Here is an 18,472-nt window from a genome sequence, read left to right as displayed (position 1 = left end):
CGTCGCACTGCTGTAAAGTGGTATTGGAGCCGTTTTGCGAGTACGAGTACATGAGCACAGTATCGGACCCGATACCCGATACTGGTATCGGTATCAGTGCATCCCTAACAGTATTGTACTCATTACTCCTCAGCAGAATAATCAGCTACGTTTCTTTTTAAAGTACTTTGTAACTCCTCCTGTTGAGCAGCCGGAGTCGCCAGAGCAGCGACAAGTATATCACAAATCAACAACAGAGGAGTCTACGTCTGTGGATCTGATAACAGATGTGTAACAGATGAGGAGACCTTTGTATCCCTGCTCGGCCTCTCTCAGGTCGATCTTGGTGATGGGTTTGAAGTCAACGTCCCACAGTCTAATGCAGCCGTCTCGTCCTCCCGTGGCGAATCCTTCCTCACAGGCGTGCATGCTGAAGATCCCCGCCTGAAACAACACGTCACATACAAATAACAACTTCCCATCAGTCCTGCTGCTTCTCGCCGACCCGTCACGCCTAAAACTGATCTGGTCTGCATTTTGAGCTCTAATCTGCTGCTGCTACTGGACGAAGAGTATTGGACCGAAGAAGAAACTACTACACTTCTCCAGATATGGAACAAAGAACACATCAAACACATCAATATATGATTTATATATATCTACCCCGTGTGCAGCCTGTACAGTCCTGATCAGAGTGATTCCTCTCCACACGTAGACGTCTCCGTTCAGAGCTCCGGAGTACGTCAGCTCGTCTTTGGCTGTAGAAACACACAGGATGGTCTGCAGGTCGCCCGTCTTCCCAAAGATCCCTCTCTTCGGAGTCAGAGCGTTCCCACAGAGCGTCCAGAACTACAGACACAATTCATGATTTTTCATATCAGACATCTTCATCATTATTATCTGTGTGACACAATCTTGTTAAAACCAAACAACAACTCATCAGGTCCTAAATGATGAAATGAATATAAATCATACATTAAGTTAAACTGTGTCTCTGTCTCACCTTGATGTGTTTGACTCCACAGCTGACCAGACGGCTGGACTGACACGGATCCCAGGCCACGTCAAAGATCTGCAGGACAGAGAGAGGAAACTGTGTTTCTGTAGCGCCTTCAAGACCAGAGTTACTAGAGTTACTAGAGTTACTAGAGTTACTATAGTTACTATAGTTACTAGAGTTCCCAATGTTACTAGAGTTACTAGAGTTACTAGAGTCACTAGAGTTCCCAATGTTACTAGAGTTACTAGAGTTACTAGGGTCAATAGAGTTACTAGAGTTACTAGAGTCACCAGAGTTACTAGAGTTCCCAATGTTACTAGAATTACTTGAGTTACTAGAGTTACTAGAGTTACTAGAGTTACTAGGGTCAATAGAGTTACTAGAGTTACTAGAGTCACTAGAGTTACTAGAGTTACTAGTCACTAGAGTTCCCAATGTACCTAGAGTTACTTGAGTTACTAGAGTTACTAGAGTTACTAGGGTCAATAGAGTTACTAGAGTTACTAGAGTCACTAGAGTCACTAGAGTTACTAGAGTTACCAGAGTTCCCAATGTACCTAGAGTTACTATAGTTACTAGGGTCAATAGAGTCACTAGAGTTACCAGAGTCACTAGAGTTCCCAAAGTCATTAGAGTTATTAGAGTTACTAGAGTCACTAGAGTTCCCAGAGTCATTAGAGTTCCTAGAGTTCCTAGAGTTACTAGAGTTACTATGGTTACTAGGTGTCTCAGAGGAAACAAAGGTGGATTATTAAAGAATATCTGTCAGAGTCAGTGTGAACGAATGGAGAGTCGTACTCTGTCTGAGTGTCCGGTTGCCGTGGCGAGGACTCGTCCTCTCCTCCAGTCCCAAACACACAGCGTGTTCTTGGCGTCCAGACCGACCGACACCAGCCGCTAGGAAAACAAGAAACAAGAAACAAACACATCCTGTAAAGGTGGAGTAAGATCCGTTTAGTTTTACTGTCCTCACCACTCTAAACACACACTGAGATCATCGCGATGCACTGGGACCAGTTTCCTGATGAAAACAATGAAAAAGCACTTTGGAGATGGACCCTGCCGCAGTGACATCATCATGAAGGGGCGTGGTCTAACCTGTCCGTCAGAGTCGAAGGCCAAACAGGCCACTCCGTGCGTGTGGACGTCCCTCAGGATGGACACGGTCTGCATGGCGTAGGTGTCCCAGATACAGATGAACGGGTCTTTACCCACCTGACCCGTCGCCACCTGGATCTTATCAGGATGGATCGCCAGACTGAGAGAGAGAGAGAGAGAGAGAGAGAGAGAGACAGTGTTATTTAACCTCCTTCCTGAACAGCTAGTATGACATGGTTGGTACCGATGGATTCATCAGGTTTTTCTAGTTTCATATGATACCAGTATCTTCATTCTAGCTTTAAAACTGAACCGCTACAACCTAAAAATCACAGGTTGCGTTAAAGAAATTAGTGGCGTTAAAATGAGTTTGCATCAAAGGGACTGTTTGTAACTTCTTACACGTATTATTCATTGCTAGTCGGTGTCTCATGAGCGCTCGCGTGTGGCTACGCTGTTCAGACTCAGACTCCAACACAAACTACAGTGAAGCACCAAAACCTCTTGGTTGTATCTAGTGAAGCTGTTAAACAGTGTTGGCCGCGGTCGGAGGACGCGGGGGAGACCGTAGCTTTGGTCTCCAGGACCGGAGTCTCTGCTGTACTCTGCTCCTCTGCTCCTCTGCCTGCCTTCACTCACACACAGCGCTCCTTCTCTCTCTCTCTCTCCACCTCTCACGTGCATGCTGCTCACTCCACACTGCAGAAGAGTTAGTTTAGCTCTGAGAATATCTAGTGAATGTTCAGTGGACGTTTGTGCAGAAATAACTGCTGCAGCTCCTCCAGACCAACAGAGGTTTCCCGTGTCTTGTGAAGTGACGGGGCTCCGCAGAGAGAAACGTTATTGTCTCCGACCAAAACTCCGGCGTCTCCCCCGTTCCCTCCGGCCGCGGTCGGGAGGCTGAGGCGGGAAAAGCCAACACTAGGATCAGCATTGATTCATGGAGAGACCTTCGTCTGGTCAGCTAACATTACTGCCAAGCAGCTGAAATATAGAGTGATATGGTGCTTTAAGCTGACGTGTGTCTCCTCACTGTGTTGAGCGATGCTCCTTCATGTCTATGTAGAGCGAGCACAAGCGGCAGCAACGGGACGCTAAATTTCGTTGACTTAACGGCCACAGGTGCCGCTGTTAACAAGACATTTCTGATTCTTACAAACAGTCCCTTTAACGCGGTATTATGGCGTTAACTACGACAGCTCTAGTTATATTACATTTCTGCTGACACTGTGTCCTGACTGGATGCGAGAGCTGAACTTTTGTTGGACGCCCTGTTCCTATTTTTTTTTTATGCCGTTGGCGTTGAGAGCGCCGTAACCTGGACGACGAAGTGGCTGATGAGTTTAGGAGGAAACCGGGTCAGTTGTCCTGGATGTAGATGAGGACATTAACTTGATTATTGTCACTTTGAGCAGCATTGATGCTCCCAGATATATACGTAGTGTCCACTAATGAAACTTCATGACAAGCTAGCTGTCAAAAAATCTCTCTAAAGGTTAAAACACAAACACGTCACACAAAGAGACAACTATGGAAACTATGAGCCGTCACTACAGTATTTCAGTACGAAGCCTCGCACTGATCCGCTCCAGTTAAACGTTTATATTTGAATCTAGCTCAGCAGAAAAAAACTGAGAGAAAGTAGGTCTATAAATCCGGTGTATTAAAGGAGCAAGACAGTCAGAAAAGCATCCTGTGCTCCTCTTACATCGGACTTCTTCTACCTGTTTGGTTGTTCAGTATTGTTGAAAACACAACAGACTAACGTTACACTACAGCAGGCTGAGCAGGGACGACAACATACACATTTAGTCTTTACTAACTTAAATTGTGCTTATGAAGACATCAGTCACAATGTTAGATTAATGTGTTGTTTAATTCCCTGTTTACTGTCTCTCGTCACCTGTCTGTGTCACTACCTGTGGTGATGTCACATCCCGGGCACGAGGAAGATGCACGGTGGGCTAGCTCTGCTTTAGCTAACGCCTGCTCTCCTCCTGGCGAGGGGAGTGGACAGAGGGACCGTTCATTTAGTTTGAAATATCTCATTTAAAAAAACAGGAAGTTGTTGACTGATGAATGTGAACAGCTGCTTTAGAGACGGTCCCTAAGTTCAGCTGCTTTAGAGACGGTCCCTAAGTTCAGCTGCTTTAGAGACGGTCCCTAAGTACAGCTCCTTTAGAGACGGTCCCTAAATAGCTCCTTTAGAGATGGTCCCTAAGTTCAGCTCCTTTAGAGACGGTCCCTAAGTTCAGCTCCTTTAGAGACGGTCCCTAAGTACAGCTCCTTTAGAGACGGTCCCTAAGTTCAGCTGCTTTAGAGACGGTCCCTAAGTACAGCTCCTTTAGAGACGGTCCCTAAGTTCAGCTGCTTTAGAGACGGTCCCTAAGTACAGCTCCTTTAGAGACGGTCCCTAAGTTCAGCTGCTTTAGAGACGGTCCCTAAGTACAGCTCCTTTAGAGACGGTCCATAAGTTCAGCTCCTTTAGAGACAGTTCAGCTGTTTCCTGTCTGATCCTCAGGTATAATCACACCTGAGGAGCATCCATGTCTGAGTCCTGACCTTTTTCCACAGCTCATTATGGGAGGAACACTACCAGTACTACAGTACTACAGTAGTACTACACCACTACTTCAGTACTACACCATTACCACTACACTACTACTACCAGTGGAGGAGCACTGAGGCATATACATCTGTACATTACTAATATTTTATTTTGGTGGTTATCAAAAAGACAAGTAGTGAACTGGTACTTTAACAGAGGAACTGGGTCAGAGAGAGACCTGCAGGTGAGCCTGCAGCAACATCTGGAACATCTGTCGGAGTGTGTGTGTGTGTGTGTGTGTGTGTGTGTGTGAACTAAAGCTTCATCTGTTGTTTCCATGGAAACACACGCTCTTGTTCATCAATAAGCCATGTGATGTTAACGTCAACAACCAGATTCAAATATCACTGAATATATACAGTATATATACAGTATATATATATATATATATATACAGTATATACAGTATATATTAGGGCTGTCAATCAGTTAAAATTTTCAATCACAATTAATCAAATTAATTACTATTTCAAAATGTACCTTAAAGGGAGATTTGTCAAGTTATTTAATCCTCTTATCAACATGGGAGTGGACAAATATGCTGCTTTATGCAAAATGTATGTATATATTTATTATTGTAAATCAATTAACAACACAAAACAATGACAGATATTGTCCAGAAGCTCCAGGTGGTCAGCCAAAGAATTAGCTATAAATGATTAAATTGTGTTGTATCATAATAAAGTCCATGTCTAACAGACGGGACCATTTCTACCAATAAACGAGCATATTGTTTCTATTACTGTCTGCCACCACGTTACAAACTCTGATATGATGGTGACTCATCACTAAACTGCTGCTGCTTAGCTTAGCTTAGCTTATTAGCCAGCTAGCCTCGCCATGTAGCTGTCGAGCATGGAGAAATATCTGAGTGACGCTAAGCCCAAACTAGCTTGGTTTTTGACTTTCGCCATCTTGGTTTTTGACTTTCGCCATCTTGGTTTTTGACTTTCGCCATCTTGGTTTTTGGCTGGCGCCATCTTGTGGTGCCTTCAAATAGGGTCGTGTTTACCGTGTTTACGAGTTGGGCCCATATCAAAGCCCTCTCATGTCGTATTCACGACCTCAGAAGTGGAAAGTTTCTGAAATTTCCGACTTCCCATGTCGTAAACACGAGTTCCATTTGAAGGCACCATTGGTCTTTGGCCGTCACCATCTTGGTTAGCCAAGTCAACGTTAGCCGAGTCAACGTTAGCTGTGATCAGTTTGGAAATAACTGAAAGGGTTAGTTCATGTATCCTCCCGTGTTCTGAGAGGTAAAATTACTGTTCTTATGAATGGAGTCTGGTGGCTTTGAAGAGAGCGATGTAATAGCTTCAGTTAATGAACATCATGCTGTATTGAAGAAGACTTGAAACTAGCGACTGAGACCATAAACTCATGTTTACAATGTTTACAATATTTACAATGTTTACAATGTTTACTGAGGTAATAAATCAAGAGAGAAGTAGGCTCATTTTCTCATAGACTTCTATACAACCAGAGGAGTCGCCCCCTGCTGGCTGGTAGAGAGAACGCAGGTTTAAGGCTTCATTTCTACAGTAATTAGACCTCTTCATTCATTCATTCATTCATTCATTCATACATCTAACATGGCACGTTGTGTCACTTCTGGTTGCAAAAAACCAAGATGGCAACGACCAAAATGCCGAATTTGAGACTTCGAAACTGTCGTCCACAAACCGATAGGACGGGTGATTTAACAATTTGTGCAATTTTTCTCATAAATTTAGGATTTTTTTCTTGTAAATTTATGAGTTTAATCTCAGAAATGTTGTTATTTCCTCCCCTGACTCCGTAATGGTTACCTATACGGCCCTAATACGCCGCCTTACTACCAGAATCCCCCCCGCCTCCTCACCTGATGATGTCATCATTGTGCCCCAGGTAGAACTTCTGGGTGTGTTCTCGGGTGTTGTAGACCACGCCCACCCCGGCCACGAAGTACACCACCTCCTTCCCCGCCGTGTAGTACAGGTTGTTACGACACTGGTGACCTCGGTACCCGTGGATCCACTCCAGCCTCAGCTGGCAGCGCGGCGCCGTCTTATCCGACATCAAAACTCAACGTTAAAGATCCACCAAGTTACAAATATTCACGTCTGTCCGACGCGATGAGAGCGGGTCCGTCGCCGTGACGTCGGCTACCATCCAAGTCTTGCTGTCGGCGCTAACGCTGCTGGGAGCTGGAGTCCATTGTTGTAGTCCTTTTAACTGAGCAACATCCAACTACACGTCCCATGATTCCAAGCTTCAGCCTCGCTGCTGCTAAGTAACGTTAGCCAAGTCGCAGCCGATCACTCGGCAGCGATTCATCGACAGAACTACTCATTAAAAAGACGTTTAATTTCTGTTGCGTTCTATTTTTAGTTTAAATTATAAATAATTATTTGTAATAATTATGATTTATAATAATAATATAATATTATATAATTATGATTATTATAATGATAATGAATAATATTAACTCTAATGCTGTTGTCAGAAACGTAGGAACAGTAACTCACTTCTGTCTTTAATTAAATATTAATTATAATATTTTAGCCGTTAACGTTCAGTCGTTGTCTCCTGAGGTCATCACTAAAGGTTAAAGGTCAAACACATGTAGGAACACTGGAGACCACGTGGTCACTTCCTGACCAATCACAGTCCGACTTTATCAGCTTTAAAGTGACATCATCACTCACTTTACTATTAAACTATAATAAATAATAACATATAGACATCTCAATTAAATACATTTAGGTTTCAGAAACGTTCTCAGAATATTTTTGTTATTAAATTGCTGCTGTTTGATTTCAAAGTATTTAATTAATATTCAGCCAACAGACAATAAATATAATAATAAATATAATAATAATAATAAATATAATAATAATAATAATAAATATATTAAATAAAAATAGGTTTTATTGAATTGTTGCTGATGTTTCTGCAGTTTTATTAATAATGATAAATCTAAAATGTGTTCTTGATCAGCTGATCTGAGGTTCTTTAAATGGGACTAGAACCCAGCTGATAGGAACCTACAGGAAAACCAGAACCCAGCTGACAGGAACCTGCAGGAACACTAGAACCCAGCTGACAGGAACCTACAGGAACACCAGAACCCAGCTGACAGAAACCTGCAGGAACACTAGAACCCAGCTCATAGGAACCTGCAGGAACACTAGAACCCAGCTGACAGGAACCTACAGGAACACCAGAACCCAGCTGACAGAAACCTGCAGGAACACTAGAACCCAGCTCATAGGAACCTGCAGGAACACTAGAACCCAGCTGACAGGAACCTATAGGAACACTAGAACCCAGCTCATAGGAACCTACAGGAACCCAGCTGACAGGAACACCAGAACCCAGCTGACAGGAACCCAGCTGACAGGAACACTAGAACCCAGCTGACAGGAACCTACCGGAACCCAGCTGATAGGGACACTAGAACCCAGCTGACAGGAACACTAGAACCCAGCTGACAGGAACCTACAGGAACCCAGCTGAGAGGAACACCAGAACCCAGCTGACAGGAACACTAGAACCCAGCTGACAGGAACCAAGCTGACAGGAACACTAGAACCCGGCTGACAGGAACCCAGCTGACAGGAACACTAGAACCCAGCTGACAGGAACACTAGAACCCAGCTGACAGGAACACTAGAACCCGGCTGACAGGAACACTAGAACCCGGCTGACAGGAACACTAGAACCCGGCTGACAGGAACACTAGAACCCAGCTGACAGGAACCTACAGAACCGGAACATTCCCAGAATGAACGTTATAATCAGGTTCTACTGTTCTCTATAATAATAATATTAATAATAATACTAATAATAGTATAGTGAGGTTGAGTCCACGTGTGTTCTGGTGTCAGCAGCCTCCGGTACCGATAATGAAACGAGCAGTCTCTGTACCGTCTGTGGTTCTGACCGGTGATCCGGTAACACCGACAACTAAACTAGTAAATCACGTTAATGTAACGTTAGTTCAGCGTTAACGGAGCTGCAGGATGAAGATGATCCGTCCTCCGTCTGTTCGCTGTTTCACGTTAAATCCGGAGATTACAGCTCCGATTTATCATCAACGGAACCACCGTCCGAACCAGCCGAACCGGCCGACACCGACTGATCCTGGACCCGGCGGAGAGACGCTGGACCCGGCAGAGACCCGGCGGAGACCCGGCGGAGACCCGGCTCAGAAAGGTCCGAAAAAAACCCAGAAAGATGCTGAAGATGAAGGAAAGCCGGGACATTAACGGGAATCCCAGGGATCCCAGTAACCTCCAACACTTCCGCTTAGGAGTTTCAACATAAAGTACTGAGGCTGCTGGCAGCGTTCTTTAGCAATACAACATAACAACAATAATGACACATTTCTATTTATCTGACTTTGATTGATTTCTATTTATATTCAATTTATTTTGAAGCCCAATAATGACACATCACTATATATTCTTAATATGCCCTTGTACAAAGTCTTTCCTTTTATAATTGTGTTATAACTTAAAGTATTTCTATTTGTAATTGTAATGTAACTTGAAGTATTTGTAATTGTAATTGTAATATAACTTAAAGTATTTCCTTTTATAATTGTAATATAACTAATTATTTTAATGGAGTTCCCAGCAAAAAGTATTTCACACGATTGTACCTGTATAACCGGCGTGACAATAAACATCTTGAATCTTGAATCTTGAATTTTGAATCTTGAATCTACTGTTATTACTATTATTTCTATTCTAAGTTGTAAAGATAGTTTCCAATAGAAGTCTCTGTGGAGGTTAATGAAGCTGTAGAACAACATTTTACAGTGTAAACAAAGTCTCCAGTCTGATAGATTGGGTGGATAATACTAATAGTATAATAGTATAGTATTATTAAAGTATAATACTTTTATATTTTGTAATAATTATCAGGTGTATTTTGATACAATTTATCTGATTTTGATTGATTTCTATTTAAATTAATTTTATTTTGAAGCCCAATGTTTCCGGGTTCCGGTCTCCTTCACTCTAACCTCCGCGAGCTTCCCGCTTCTGTCAGAGCGTCAGGTCCGCGCGAGCGCAGCGGCTTCATGAATCAGACTGCGATCAGGAGCCCGCGGTGCACCATGGGAGGTGTAGTGTAGAACGAGGAGAAGTCCTCGGTAGTGACTAAAAGGGAACCAACAAACGGAGGAAACTCTCGCGATAGTGTTAAGGTTGGCTGATGTTGTCTGGCAGTGAGAGTTCTCGCGAGAGTTTTTGCAGATCAGATTTCGCAATTTGCGCGTTACCTTCTAGAAACGACCGGATTCCTCATATGCTGCTGCTACCAATTACAGCTCCAGCTGGCTGTTTCACACAATCATTTCATTATATTTGAAGACATTCAAATGTTGAAATTACTTATCTTCTTGCCGTTTTTTTTTTTTTTTTTTTAAATCAAAATATAATGTAATATAATATAATATAACATGTTCTGTAGTCTCTGTCAACACTTTATTATGATATTTGATTATCAGCTGATAGAGATTCAACATCTAACAACATGACGTGATTGACAGGTCTGATAACAGATGGAAAACATGAGGAAAATAATATTTAATTTCTGGCTTTTGTTTCAAAACTATATATAAATATTTCAGTTCTTTTTTTTAAAGGTCCTATATTGTAAAAAGTGAGATTTTCATGTCTTTTACACATTATAAAGTAGGTTTAAGTGCTTTATAAATACTGTTAAACTATCAAAACGCTCAATATACGGAGAAATGCACACACAGCCCGTGTTCACAAATTGTGAGTTTGAAACAAGCCGTCAGGATTTCTGTCCATTTGTGATGTCACAAATATACAATATTTAGATCATTACACGGTTTTAAACGCAAACATTCTAAATGTGTCCCAGTTTATTTCCTGTTGCAGTGTATGTGAATAACATCAGCTGACAGAAAGTAAAATGGACCCAAACTGTTGCCTTGCAACGCAATTCCGTTGCAATTCCATTGAAATGCATTAAAACGGAGTGTTTCAGACAGAGGGTAAATACAGGTATATTCAGGCAGACAGGATGAGGAAAATAAAGTGTTTTTTTAACATTACAGCATGTAAACATGTTCCAGTAGATGAGCACGATATGGGACCTTTAAAACATGGCACTATTCATCTTCCATAGATTGTAATCATTACTATAAATATTTTTATTGATTAGCCAAAGAGACAGAAAACTAACTGAAAATAAGTTTAAGTGTTTTATTTTGTTGTTTTTTGCAAAAAATATCAGCGTTGGAGCCAAAGTGTGTATTTGGCCTGTTGTTTATTGTTATTATTATTATTTTTATTAGTTTAGGCTGCGCTGGTTCTTTTGGTTAACATCACTTCCTGTAGTTGACACAGAGGTGTGGTTGGTTTAACCTGTTCTTACCGGGTCAGTGGGAGCCAGACAGAGAGGGAGAGAGAGGTTTGGATATTTCCTGTTGACGTCACGTCACGTTACAGACTTCAGTTATCACAGTTATTGTTTGTATTTCATTTCATTCAATAAACAGAAAAACACATCTGGACTTTTTGGAATGAGTCACAGTGAAAATCTTCAGCCTCTTAGCGGCTTTTTAATATTATAATAATTGATTATAATAAATAGGGATGCACCGATACCGATACCAGTATCGGGTATCGGGTCCGATACTGTGCTCATGTACTCATACTCGCCGAACGGCTCCGATACAACGGCACCGATATCACTTTACGGCAGCGTGATGTTAACCTCTCGTCACCATTTTTCGGGTCCTCGCGCTCCACCTCCCCGACGGTACAGGCGAGACGGGCCGTTGCTGCGCCTAAACCCGCTGGGCCGGGATCCCACCTCAGATGGCGCATGCCGGCCCTCACTTTCATTGCGCCACGGGGTTTTGATGATCACCCTCCAGCTGGCTGTTAACGAGGGTCTTTAGGCACAGGGAAGTACTCTGTATCGGTTCTCGTATCGGTACTCTGTATCGGTAATCGGGATTGGAGAGTACCCAAATGTAAGTACTCGTACTCAGTCTGAAATAAAGTGGTATTGGTGCATCCCTAGTAATAATTGATCAAAGTCGTTAGAGTCAGAAATCCTCTGGTTCCACTTTCTTTGTCTTCTGTGATCGTAAACTAAAGATCTTTAAAATAATAAAAGTAAAATATTCTGCATGAATATGATGAATACTGAGATGTGTGAAAGGACGAAGCAACAGGAAGTGTAAAGTTTAAAAGCTTTAATGACATCGCACATATTAGACAGAGAGAGAGCTTTAGAGTTTCATACATGAGATAAGCCTTTATGGTCTAACGTCAGTTTAAATATTCGGCCTTCATTCCTATAGATGGACTTCTGATTGTGCAGTAAGATGGCGTTTAACTTCCATACATGTTGGTACGATAGATATACGGCGACGGAGAGCAACACGAGTATCAAAGAGCAGAAAATCTGAGCGCAGCACGAAGAGCCGACGATAAGCAAGCAACCTTCATCCGTCCACAGCTGTAGCTCGCCGCCCCCAGCTACACGATCTGCAGCTCGCCGCCCCGCCTACATGGTTCAGCGTCTAACGGCGACGCTTCAGAGCGTTTATTATACAGACTGATCTTCTCTATCGGATCAGAACCAAAGAAAAAGGTAAAAAAATGAGGAGATGTTTAGTTTCAGGTGAGTGTTTCAGGCGAGGCTCTGAGCCTGATGAAGCATGCAGGTGGACGTTTCTACATCAGACACCTCCTCCCAGGTGAGTTTAACACTAAAACAAAACGGCGGCAGAGTGTCAGAGGACGTAAGGTCAAAATAATAATTAAACAAAATGCACTATTGGTCCAATTTCTCAACGGCAGCAGAAGAACGCAGGTTGTCTCTGGAGACACAGAACTGAGGAAAAGAACTCAGAGCTGTTTCAAAAAAGTACAAAAATAAACTCAAATTTAAGAAAAACAAAAGAAAACAACAAAGAGAAGTGAGCGTGTGATGACATCATCACGACAGAGCGAGAGAAGAGGCAGCGACGGCTTCGGTTTAGACGTTGTGAAGAAACGGCGGTTTGTCGTCGGCAAACTGACGAACCATCAAACTGTTACGTCACATCTAGAGCGGTCGACGTTAACGCCATAATAACGCGTTCACGCAAATTCATTTTTATTTCTTTAACACAACTTGTGATTTTTAGTTTGTAGCGGCTCAGTTTTAAAGTTAGAGTGAAGGAGGTTAAATAACGCTCCAAACTTACGCTAAATTTTGTCATGTCCATTTTCAAAGGGGTCCCTTGACCTCTGACCTCCAGATGTGTGAATGTAAATGGGTTCTATGGGTACCCACGAGTCTCCCCTTTACAGACATGCCCACTTTATGATAATCACATGCAGTTTGGGGGCAAGTCATAGTCAAGTCAGCACACTGACACACTGACAGCTGTTGTTGCCAGTTGGGTTGCAGTTTGCCATGTTATGATTGGAGCATATTGTTTTATGCTAAATGCAGTACCTGTGAGGGTTTCTGGATCAATATCTGTCATTGATTTGTGTTGTTAATTGATTTACAATAATAAATATATACATACATCTGCATAAAGCAGCATATTTGCCCACTTCCATGTTGATAAGATTATTAAATACTTGACTAATCTCCCTTTAGGGTACATTTAGGACAAATAAAGTACGAAGGATTAATTTCTGATTAAATATTATAATTGATTGACAGCCGTCATCTAAACCCAATCAGTTACAATCACAACGTATAAATAGAAACCGCCGCCAATCTCGCTCTTTTGTCCGTCGGTTCGTCGATGATGAAGCACTATTACATCACAACGTCTGAGCCGAAACCGCCACTCTGGCTCTTGGGCACGGCGTCGCGTCGCATCGCCTCCCTCCCGACCGACCAGCGACCACACAAAGAAAATCAAACCAGAAATATTAAAAAACTAAACTGCTTTGAGAATAAACACAAAAACAACGACGTCACTTTGGTGAAACTTTTACAGTTTTCTGCTCCTCAGCTCCTGACCTCCGTCATTGGCTGTTCAGTAGTGACATCAGGAGTGATGTCAACGCCTGGTGTATTAGTTTGCTGTTTAAAGGGATCACTCATCCTCTAACAGCACGTACGGCGTGCACGGCGCCCTTTATGGAGATAGTTCACACCGAATTCAATTCATTCGTCACAATCTGTGTTTCCAGTTTAGTCTGACGTCGACGACGTCTGACTGACATCAGCGAGGTGAACTTTAACGTTTCTGTAGGAACAGGAAATGTCGGAGGGTTGGCGGCTGGTACACGAAGGTCTATTCAGAGCAGGTTTAATAATAACGCTGCTTTAATATCAGAGACCTTCACGGAGCGAAGCGCAGCTCTGACGCAGGACGCTCTGACGCAGGTTCCAGTTCTTTGTGTTTCCAGCTGACGGTGATGAGAAGCTAAATGTGACGCGTCCCGCATCAGAGCGTCCTGCGTCAGAGCGTCCCGCGTGAGAGCATGCGGATCGGACTGCAGCGGTTTCACCAAAGCGCGGCGAGTTTGCCGTTCTACTGTTTCTTCTTGCTGAACAGACTGAAGCGTTTCTCTTTGTCCTTCTCTTTGTCCTTCTCTCTCTTGCCGGGACTCGACTCGGTGGTGAGCGTGACGGCGGCCGGCAGCGTCTGAGCGCGGCCAGACGCCGGAGTGCCGGGGTGGCTGCCCTGCATGTCGGAGCGGTCGGCGCCGGCGTTCAGGATGGCCTGGATCCAGGTGCTCATCTCCTCCTGCAGGGGGGCGATACAGAAGTAACTAGTTACATGTCAGTCCATTACTGAATACATGTGAATGTAATCAGTTACTGAGAGAAATATGTAGTTACATTACAGTTACTAGTACATTTAGAATATAACGTTGATCCTGTTCAGACTTCTCAGCTTTAATATTTAAACTTTATTAGATAAATGATCAAATAAGTAATAATTAATAAGTAATAAGTTACTTTACTCTGTAATTAAAATACTTCAATTACTTATTCCATGTTTAACAGTATCTAGTAATCTGTAACCTTCTAACACTGACAGACAGTAACTAAAGTAACTAAGTACATTTAATCAAGTACTGCAGTACAATTGTGAGGTACTTGTACTTTAATTGAGTGTTTCCATGTCCTGCCACTTTCTACTTCTACTCCACTACATCTCAGAGTAACTATTGTACTTTTTACTGCTCTACATTTATTTAATAACTTAAAGGGACTATTTGTAACTTTGTACGCGCATAAATGTAGCGGGTCGTCACACATGCGCGCTCGCATATGCGCGTTCGTGTGTAGCCGCTGTACCCTCCTCTGCCTGCTCTCCTTCACTCAGACAGCTCAGCTCGCTCCACCTCTCACGTGCATGCTGCTCACTCCACACTGCAGAAGAGTTAGTTTAGCTCTGAGAATATCTAGTGAATGTACAGGGGACGTTTGTGCAGAAATAACTGCTGCAGCTCCTCCAGACCAACAGAGGTTTCCCGTGTCTTGTGAAGTGACCGAACTGTGCAGAGAGTTACGTTGTAGTCTCGTTACCGACCTTGTGCCGGTGTCTCCTCTGCTTTCTCCGGCTGCGGGCGGAGAGAGCAGAGGAGACACGCTGCAGAGCCCCGCTGCATCAGCCTGCACTGAGGCAGGAAAAGCCAACACTAGGATCAGATCTAAATCATGTTCATGGAGAGACCTTGGTCTGGTCAGCTAACATTACTGCCAAGCAGCTGAAATATAGAGTGATATTGTGGTTTTAGCTGACGTGTGTCGCCTCACTGTTTTGAGCGATGCTCGTTCAGGTATATTGAAAGCGAGCAAGCGCGAGCCCGACACTGACTTTCGTTGATTTCACGGCCACAGGTGTCGCTGTTAAGAAGCATTTCTGAAAGTTACAAATAGTCCCTTTAAGTTACTTTAAGGTTCAGATTATTAAAACTAAATCTAATCAACTAATAAATGATGTATTATTATAGATAAAACTAGCAGCAGTTTATAAAGTCATTAAAAGTAGCTCCACCTTTACCAGCTGCAACATTGAAGTGATGAACAAATAAAATAGCCCAAAAATATAATAAAAATATTAGTAAAATATCAGAAAAATACAAGTAAAATATCAGAAAAATATTAGTAAAATATCAGTAAAATATTAGTAAATTATCAGAAATACATAAGTAAAATATCAGTAAAATATCAGAAGAATAATAGTAAAATATCAGAAAAATATTCGTAAAATATCCAAAAAGTAATTAAAGTAGCTCCATCTTTACCAGCTGCAACATTAAAGTGATGAACACATTAATGCATCTATAATTATAATCCAGTGATATAATATGTGATTCTGAAATGGGACCTTCTGCATAATGAGTACTTTTACTTTTGGTTCTTTAAGTATATTTTGATGCTGGTACTTTTTTATCTTTACTGAAGTAATATTTTGAATGCAGGACTTTTATTTGTGAGTAGTACAACACTGTAGTATTAGTACTTGTGGTATTACTTGTTCCAGCTCAGCTGACAGGAAAAAGAATTAAACTCACTTCGTCTTTGGCTTGAAACAGAAACTCGTTTCCATCAGTGACTCTGAAACAGAGAGAGGAAGCATGAAGATCACTGACGGCTGTTAGTTAGAGCTGATTTCAGATCAGCAGAAAGCAGATTTATCAATCATAACACTGCAAATTTTAACATAAATCCAAAGTTTTACTGCTGGGACTTAAAACCGCTCGTAGTGTCAGAAACATCCTGAAACGTCAGAGTGTTATTACCGCAGTTTGAAGACGTGTTTCTTCTTCTTGTAGTCTGACGCCACGTCACACGCGGCATCCTTCAGGCTGACGGGAACCTCGCTGTGGTACGGGACTCCCTGAGCCGCCGCCTTGCTGTCTTTATAGAAACCCACCTCCTGGTTGTTGATGACACAGTACACGTTGTGCCACGACCTGCCAATCACAGAGCAGCGGGGTCACGTGATGAACAGAGGAGTGAGACATCTTGCTGCGGTGGAGGATCTTTGCGTTACCTGTTGGAGGCCTTCTTGCTGGGCGCCTCCCACTCGTGTTTGCGGTGCAGGAGTCCCTCCAGCTGCGAGGAGGGCGAGTCCTGGTTCTTGGAGGGCAGCGTGGATGACTGGCTGGTTTTACTCTTCCTGCCGGAGGTCGGCGAGGCGCCGGGGCTCGGCTCCTTGGAGCTCCGCTCGGCGACGCCGTTCACCAGATCTCCACCGTCCACGCCATCCTGAACAGGAAGCACACAGGGACAGGTATTACCAAAACCACCTACAGGTCTACAGGTTTCCTCCCGTGTTCTGAGAGGTTAAATTACTGTTTTCATGAATGGAGTCTGGTGGCTTTGAAGAGAGCGATGTAATAGCTTCAGTTAATGAACATCATGCTGTATTGAAGAAGACTTGAAACTAGCGACTGAGACCATAAACTCATGTTTACAATGTTTACTGAGGTAATAAATCAAGAGCGAAGTCGGCTCATGTTCTCATTGACTTCTATACAACCAGAGGAGTCGCCCCCTGCTGGCTGTTAGAGAGAACGCAGGTCATCAGTGAGAGTACTGACCCGAGGAGAGTCCTGGTCTGACGGGAGTCCGTTCTGAGTGATAACTCCACTGAAGAGACACAGAAATACATCAGGTTATTTACATCAACATTTATTAGTTGATTAGATTTAGTTTTAATAATCTGATTCTGTAGAGTAACTAAAGCTGTTGAAGTGAACGAGGATCTCTCACCTCTGCTGCTGCTGATCCTCCTCCTCCTGAAACACCACCGGCTCTGGAGACGGAGGCCTCCTCATCCTCTCCTCTTCCTCCTGCTGCCTCCTCACCTCCAGCAGCTCCAGCTGGAGGACACACACACAGACAGACAGAGAGAGAGAGAGACAGACAGACAGAGAGACAGACAGAGAGACAGAGAGACAGACAGAGAGACAGACAGAGAGAGAGACAGAGAGACAGACAGAGAGAGAGACAGAGAGACAGACAGAGAGACAGAGAGAGAGACAGAGAGAGAGACAGACAGACAGACAGAGAGACAGACAGAGAGACAGACAGAGAGACAGACAGAGAGACAGACAGACAGACAGACTTTAATGTTATAGATTAGACAGTTTTGTCTCTGGATGAATTTAAACTGAGCTTCTTTAGTTTGGTCACATGACCATGGCGTGTGGCATGTTTGTGTCGTGTGGCGTGTTTTTGCCCCCCCCCCCCCTCACCGTGGTCAGCCTCTCCAGAGCAGAGAAGCGTTCCTCCCAGGTGGCGGCGGACTTCTCGAAGGCCTCGTGGCGTTTGATGAGCTTCTCCACCTCGTCTACGCTCTGACCCATCTCCCTGCTGGACAGGTAGGGCTCCTGACCCAGCAGCCAGGCCTCGGCCACGCCGGCGTCCCGCGAGAACTGGTGCACCTCCAGGACTGAGGGTTAAGGTCAGGGTTAGGGTTAGATCACTGACCTCTGACCTCTGACCTTTGTGTTTGTGTTTCATGCAGATCAATGAGTGTGTGAATCTTACTGAGTCGTAGCCACTCCCATCGGTCCTCCCACTTGTCAATCATCTCTTTCCTCTTGTCCGTCAGCTGCAGCAGCTTCTCTTTAATCTGAACACAAACACCAACACACTAATTACACACCTGTTGTACCTGTGTGTCGCATGATGTCAGTGATGAGCTTCACCTGGAGGCCGAGTTCAGAAACACTTTCTTCTTGTTAAATTACAACTTTCTTCTTGTATAATAAAATCCTTTTTCTCGTTAAATTAAATCTTCTTGTTAAATAACTAATAACTTAAATAACTGTCTCGCT

The 18,472-nt window shown here is 43.3% G+C and overlaps 3 protein-coding genes across 12 annotated transcripts in view; 1 reads left to right on the top strand and 2 right to left on the bottom strand.

Annotated features, from left to right (window-relative positions):
* LOC119484979 (echinoderm microtubule-associated protein-like 6) overlaps window positions 1–8,965 on the bottom strand; it is a 30,832-nt gene extending 21,867 nt beyond the window's left edge. For 5 of the 10 annotated variants that reach the window (XR_005206155.1, XR_005206152.1, XR_005206154.1 and 2 more), the window contains exons 1-6: window positions 6,547–8,965; window positions 2,078–2,237; window positions 1,778–1,876; window positions 983–1,051; window positions 643–828; window positions 288–423 (exon numbers count right to left, since the gene is read on the bottom strand). Coding sequence is in view for 6 of the 10 variants with exons in the window: in XM_037764187.1 (XP_037620115.1) it covers window positions 288–423; window positions 643–828; window positions 983–1,051; window positions 1,778–1,876; window positions 2,078–2,237; window positions 6,547–6,743 (847 nt within the window). In the remaining 4 variants the exon portion in view is untranslated. The remainder of the gene's footprint in view (window positions 1–287; window positions 424–642; window positions 829–982; window positions 1,052–1,777; window positions 1,877–2,077; window positions 2,238–6,546) is intronic. The other 5 variants (XM_037764185.1, XM_037764186.1, XM_037764182.1 and 2 more) reach the window with 4 other exon arrangements.
* LOC119484981 (NACHT, LRR and PYD domains-containing protein 12-like) overlaps window positions 1–18,472 on the top strand; it is a 956,516-nt gene that overhangs the window by 220,730 nt on the left and 717,314 nt on the right. The window lies entirely within an intron of this gene.
* Window positions 13,252–18,472, bottom strand: part of LOC119484977 (spectrin beta chain, non-erythrocytic 1-like) — a 36,265-nt gene continuing 31,044 nt past the window's right edge. The window contains 8 exon segments of the mRNA XM_037764176.1: window positions 13,252–14,418; window positions 16,199–16,241; window positions 16,427–16,600; window positions 16,681–16,895; window positions 17,231–17,279; window positions 17,403–17,512; window positions 17,888–18,084; window positions 18,183–18,267. Of these exon segments, the coding sequence (XP_037620104.1) occupies window positions 14,203–14,418; window positions 16,199–16,241; window positions 16,427–16,600; window positions 16,681–16,895; window positions 17,231–17,279; window positions 17,403–17,512; window positions 17,888–18,084; window positions 18,183–18,267 (1,089 nt within the window). The 3' untranslated portion in view covers window positions 13,252–14,202.

This window comes from Sebastes umbrosus, chromosome 3 (genome assembly GCF_015220745.1).
Source record: "Sebastes umbrosus isolate fSebUmb1 chromosome 3, fSebUmb1.pri, whole genome shotgun sequence".
NCBI lineage: Eukaryota > Metazoa > Chordata > Actinopteri > Perciformes > Sebastidae > Sebastes > Sebastes umbrosus.
Note: the sequence above shows the minus strand (reverse complement) of the source record. Positions and strands in the feature narration are given on the sequence as shown.